The sequence below is a fragment of the Colobus angolensis genome, unplaced genomic scaffold (assembly GCF_000951035.1).
Source record: "Colobus angolensis palliatus isolate OR3802 unplaced genomic scaffold, Cang.pa_1.0 Scaffold51, whole genome shotgun sequence".
In the NCBI taxonomy this organism is placed as follows: domain Eukaryota; kingdom Metazoa; phylum Chordata; class Mammalia; order Primates; family Cercopithecidae; genus Colobus; species Colobus angolensis.
The window spans coordinates 13991513-13997620 of record NW_012118599.1 but is presented as its reverse complement, the minus strand read 5'-3'; the positions used below and the strand labels follow the sequence as shown (position 1 = coordinate 13997620).

The following is a 6108-nucleotide window of genomic DNA, read 5'->3' as shown; positions in this document are numbered from 1 at the left end:
TGGTAACTGAGCAAAGGAGGCAGAGGCTCTTCTGGAGAAACCTGTGAATGAGTAAAAGAGAGTGGAAAAAGAAGGGACTATGGTTGGTCCACCTTTGACCTTACATATACACCTTCCTTAGCAAGATGAGGCCGCGAGTTGCTGAAAAAGTTGGAGAGTTAGGTGTCAGTTTAACACTATTACAGCCTCTACTGCCTAGGACTTGTAATAATGATTGGTCTGATGGGGTATTAGAAAGGATTAGCTAGCTAAGGAATGGGGATGGGAAGATGTCTTTTCTGCAGTGGGACATGCTGAGCTGAGTTGTATGTCCCTCCCCACTTCCACAGGCACATCTAACATGTCATTTGAGGAACTGTTGGAATTGCAGAGCCAAGTGGGGACTAAGACGTACAAACAATTGGTAGCTGGAAACAGCCCTAAGAAACAAGGTTCTAGACCACCTATCCAAAATGCATGTGTTGCAGATAAGCACAGGTAAGCAAGGCTTGCCCTAGAAGTTGGAAGATAACTGGGACCTTGAATAGGTGTATGTTGTCTTGGGTGACAAGTGGAAAGCCTTTGACCAACACTGGAGTCCTTTTGACTTGGCCTTTAATTTCTCCATAGGCCTCTGGAAATGTCAGCCAAGATCCGAGTACCATTTTTACGTCAGGTTGTTCCCATCAGTAAAAAGGTAAGGAAGAAGGCCAGGCACGGTGGCTCATGCCTGTAATCCCAGCACTTTGGGAGGCCAAGGTGGGCAGATCACAAGGTCAGGAGTTCCAAGACCAGCATGACCAGCATGGTAAAACCCCGTCTCTACTAAAAATACAAAAATTAGCTGGGCATGATGCTGTGCGCCTGTAGTCCCAGCTGCTTGGAAAGTTGAGGCACAAGAATCACTTGAACCTGGGAGGTGGAGGTTGCAGTGAGCCAGGATCATGCCACTGCCCTAAACCCTGGGAGACAGAATGAGACTCTGTCTCAAAAAATAAAAATAAAAAAAAAGAGGCCGGGCGCGTTGGCTCACGCCTGTAATCCCAGCACTTTGGGAGGCTGAGGCGGGCAGATCACGAGGTCAGGAGATCGAGACCATCCTAGCTAACACAGTGAAACCCTCGTCTCTACTAAAAATACAAAAAACCTAGCTGCGCGTGGTGGCGGGTGCCTGTAGTCGCCGCTACTCGGGAGGCCGAGGCAGGAGAATGGCGTGAACACAGGAGGCAGAGGTTGCAGTGAGCCGAGATCACGCCACTGCACTCCAGCCTGGGCGACAGCGTCTCAAAAAACAAAAAACAAAACAAAAAACAAACAAAAAGAAAGGTGAGGAAGAGACAGGAAGCACTTTTTCTCAGTGAAAGGAGATTGAACAGTTGTGTATTATATTCTCTCTGTTCTCTCCAAAGGTAGCCCGGGACCCTCGCTTTGATGATCTGTCAGGGGAATATAATCCTGAGGTGTTTGACAAAACATATCAATTCTTGAATGACATCCGAGCGAAAGAGAAAGAGGTACACAGCTTGAGACTGGTTTCTGGGGAATTTTGTGGGGTGGAAAACGAGGGCACAGGTTAGACAGTTGGGCAGGGGGAGTGGGAAGTATAGTGGTGGGCAGATTTAACTTTCTCCAATTCAGTTCATACTCAAATCCTGGCTCATAAGTTTACTAGCTGTGTGACTATTGGCATGTTACTTAATCTCTCTATGCTTTAGTTTTCTAATCATAAAAAATAAAATAATTACTGTCTCGGAGGCCAGGTGTGGTGGCTCAGCCTGTAAGTAATCCCAGCACTTGGGGAGACTGAGGTGAGCAGATCATTTGAGGCCAGCAGTTCAAGACCAGCCTGGCCAACATGGTGAAACCCCGTCTCTAGTAAAAATACAAAAATTAGCCAAGTGTGGTGTTGCATGCCTATAGTCCCAGCTACTCGAGAGGCTGAGGCATGAGAATTGCTTGTGCCCTGGAGACAGAGGTTGCAATGAGGCAACCAACCTGGGTGACAGGGCAAGACTGTCTCCAAACAAACAAACAAACAAACAGACAAACAAATAGTTACTGTCTTGGTGTTATCAGGTTAATATATGTGAACTTCTGGCGGGGTGCGGTGGCTCATGCCTGTAATCCCAGCACTTTGGGAGGCTGAGGCAGGCGAATCATGAGGTCAGGAGATTGAGACCATCCTGGCCAACATGGTGAAATTAGTCTCTACTAAAATACAAAAGGAGGAGATTGAGACTATCCTGGCCAACAAGGTGAAATTTCATCTCTACTAAAATACAAAAAAAAATTAGCTGGGCGTGGTGGCGTGTGCCTGTAGTCCCAGCTACTCAAGAGGCTGAGGCAGGGGAATTGCTTGAACCCAGGAGGTGGAGGTTGCAGTGAGCCGAGATCGCACCACTGCATTCCAGCCTGGTGACAAAGCAAGACTCCGTCTCAAAAAAAAAAATATGTGGGGCTGGGCGCGGTGGCTCAAGCCTGTAATCCCAGCACTTTGGGAGGCCGAGACAGGCAGATCACGAGGTCAGGAGATCAGATCATCCTGGCAAACACGGTGAAACCCCGTCTTTACTAAAAAAATACAAAAAACTAGCCGGACGAGGTGGCGGGCGCCTGTAGTCCCAGCTACTCGGGAGGCTGAGGCAGGAGAATGGCATGAAGCCAGGAGGCGGAGCTTGCAGTGAGGCGAGATCACGCCACTGCACTCCAGCCTGGGCAACAGAGTGAGACTCTGTCTCAAAAAAAAAAAAAAAAAAGTGTGTGTGTATACATATATTTATATATATATATACACACACACACATATATGTGAACTTCTTAGGATAGTGCTTTACCTAAAATTTCAGCTAACATTTGCAGAATGCTAACCATGATATTCATTTTCCAATGTGGAGCTTGTGAAAAAACAGTTGAAGAAGCACCGTTCAGGAAAGGAGCATGAGAAACTGCAGCAACTGCTTCAGCGAATGGTGAGTGGGTAATAATTGTGGCGGGTAATGAAAGCAATTAAAGGTGGGGAGATATTCACAGTCCCTCCTATTCACCCATCTCATCTTTGCTCCTTAGGAGCAGCAAGAAATGGCACAGCAGGAACGAAAGCAACAGCAAGAGCTGCACCTGGCCCTGAAGCAAGAACGTCGGGCTCAGGCCCAGCAGGGCCATCGGCCATACTTCCTGAAGAAATGTGAGTTGTGCACAACTGTTGCTAACAGGGACGGGTGTGGGGCCCATGGTGGTAGAGTCCTGTGTTGGGGTGTCCCTGAGCCCCTTTAAGGAAGGCATGAAGGCTGGATCCCATGGTAACTTGGAGGAAAGCAGAAATAGTAGGGAGTTGTTGTTTGTAACCGGTCTTGTATCCCTAATTAGATCATGGCAGGGATTGTCACCTTGATCTCTTGGTCTGCACTCCCCACTTCCCAACCCCCCGCCACACACACAGTGAATTTTCTCTCTCAGTCTACACTACACGCACACACACAGTTTTATCTTTTGGTCTACACACACACAATCAGTTTTATCTCTTGGTCTACACCACACACACACACAGAGTCAGTTTTATCTCTTGGTCTACACTACACACACACACACACACACATGCTGGGCCAGGCACATAGGTATTCATAGTTGGTTGAATTGAGTAGGACTGAGATCATATAAAAAGTCATCAGTTGGGCTGGGCACAGTGGCTCACATCTATAATCCCAGCACTTTGGGAGGCCAATGTGAGTGGGTCACGAGGTCAGGAGTTCGAGACCAGCCTGGGGGCCAACATGGTGAAACCCCAACTCTACTAAAGATACAAAAAAATTAGCTGGGCGTGGTGGTGCGCACCTATAATCCAGCTACTCAGGAGGCTGAGGCAGGAGAATCACTTGAGCCTGGGAGGCGAAGGTTGCAGAGCCTAGATTGCACCATTGTACTCCAGCGTGGGCAACAGGGCAAGACTCCGTCTCACAAAAAATTAATAATAATAATAAAAAAAAAAAGTCGGCCAGGCGCAGTGACTCACGCCTGTAATCCCAGCACTTTGGGAGGCCAAGGTGGGCGGATCACACGGTCAGGAGATTGAGACCATCCTGGCTAATATGGTGAAACCCTGTCTTTACTAAAAAATACAAAAAATTAGCTGGGTGTGGTGGCGGGTGCCTGTAGTCCCAGCTACTCAGCAGGCTGAGGCAGAATGGCGTGAACCCGGGAGGCGGAGCTTGCAGTGAGCCGAGATCGCACTACTGCACTCTAGCCTGGGCAACAGAGTGAGACTCTGTCTCAAAAAATAATAATAAAAAATAATAAATAAATAAAATAAAAGTCACCAGTTGGGCCAGGCTCAGTGCCTCACACCTGTAATCCCAGCACTTTGGGAGGCTGAGGAGGGTGGATCACAAGGTCAGGAGTTCAAGACCAGCCTGGCAAACATGGTGAAACCCCGTCTCTACTAAAAATACAAAAATTAGCTAGGTATGGTGCTGTGCATCTGTAATCCCAGCTACTCAGGAGGCTGAGGCAGGAGAATCGCTTGAACCTGGGAGGCAGGGGTTGCAGTGAGTCGAGATTGTGTGACTGCATCACTGCACTCCAGCCTGGGTGACAAAATGAGACTCTCAAAATAATAATAATAATAATAATATGGTCTAATGGGTGGGGAAGGCCTCAGGAAGGATAGGAGTGCTGAGTCAGAGCCTTAAAAGGATGGGAGTTGAGAGCAAAAATGGTTATTCCTGGTGGGGGTGAGGCATTCCTGGTGAGGGTAAGGTGGAGGGGCTGTCTGGTTGGCTCTAAGCAAAGCAGGAAAGGCAGGTTGGGATGTTGACTGACATGTTTACACAGCTCTCAGGTGCCTGGACACTAGAATATACATATATATATATAAACATAAACCGGAAATCCATATGAGCTTGGAGGTAGAGGAGTGGGTGGTGTTGGATTTGGTGGTGGGTGGGTTCTGATTGTTAAACCTAATAGGGCTGTTAAGTAAGAGGTGGCTATGGGTGGTTGAGCTTTAGGAAGTTGGAGGGACTGGTGTGTTTACAGCTTGGTTCAAGCATCCCTGGGCTTGGGCTGAGGGCCCCCTCTTCTTTCTGTCTGTTATTGTTGGCCTTCCAGGTGGGAGCTGAATGCCATGACCACCAACAGCAATATCAGTCGCCCCATCGTCTCCTCCCATGGGTAGGAGGAAGTTTCTGCCACCTCCCCTCCTGAGCCTGCTGTCATCTTCACTGCCCCTGCCCATCTGTCACCCACCTGCTCCTTTGACCCCTGGACTTGGTATACCTCCATGTGGAGTTGTTGGGCAAGAGGTGTTCTCTGTGCTGTGAATTCAGTGGGGAGCTGTAGCGGGGTGGGGGCCAGGTTCCTGCCCCCTTGGGCCGAGGGCCCCTTCCCCTTGGTGCTCTGTCCCCATCCACCTCCTTTCAGCTGCTCCTGGGCCTCAGCTCTGCCCAGGGCCAGCCAGGTTCTGTTGGGAAGGGAAGGGAATGGGGAGAAGGGAGAAGCAAGCAGTGTCTGAGCCTCAGGAGCTTCCCCCTCCCCCTTTGCCTATCCCATCCCCCTGCTTGAGCCTTGAGCCTTGACTGGGAGCTGAAAGGAGTTGCAGCTGTTGGCATGAGACCTCCTTCTCCCCGTCTTGGGGAGGCGGGGACCAGCAGATAATCCCATCCTTCTTTGAGCTGTCGCTGTACCCTGAAGCTCAGCCAGCTCAGATTTTATAAAAATTAATTAAAACCTCCAAACGTGTCGTGTGTTTTTGTGGAATACGGTGGAGAGGGCTGGAATTTGCAGTGGGGGCAGGGTGCTGAGGACAAGCATCCTGAGGTTCTGGCTTCTCAGCCAAGGGTATTAGGAAACCAAATGCCACCAAGGCCTGGCCCAAGCTTCTCGGGCGTGGAACCCAGCGCCCTGCGACTCGGGCAGAAGATTGCGACAATCTTTGCAGAGTGGGCTATCCTTTGGGCCGGCTCCCTGGCTGCCGGCCGCGCAGTCTATTTTCTGCCTATTCGTCACTGGGAACGCCGGAAGAGGCGGGGCGAGGGGGGGTGCGGAGGCTGCCGTGGGCGGAAGCGGCGCCTTTTGTCTTCCGAGCGCTACTGCCAGCTGATGCCGGGAGCTAACCGCCGCGCCGGGGCCGTCGCC

General features: G+C 50.0%; 1 protein-coding gene across 1 annotated transcript in view; it reads left to right on the top strand.

Annotated features, from left to right (window-relative positions):
- The first annotated feature begins 328 nt into the window (after nucleotides 1–328).
- The window catches only part of RRP36 (ribosomal RNA processing 36 homolog (S. cerevisiae)), a 12263-nt gene continuing 6483 nt past the window's right edge, over nucleotides 329–6108 (top strand). The window contains exons 1-5 of the mRNA XM_011960406.1: nucleotides 329–477; nucleotides 610–676; nucleotides 1389–1493; nucleotides 2889–2948; nucleotides 3046–3163. Of these exons, the coding sequence (XP_011815796.1) occupies nucleotides 341–477; nucleotides 610–676; nucleotides 1389–1493; nucleotides 2889–2948; nucleotides 3046–3163 (487 nt within the window). The 5' untranslated portion in view covers nucleotides 329–340. The remainder of the gene's footprint in view (nucleotides 478–609; nucleotides 677–1388; nucleotides 1494–2888; nucleotides 2949–3045; nucleotides 3164–6108) is intronic.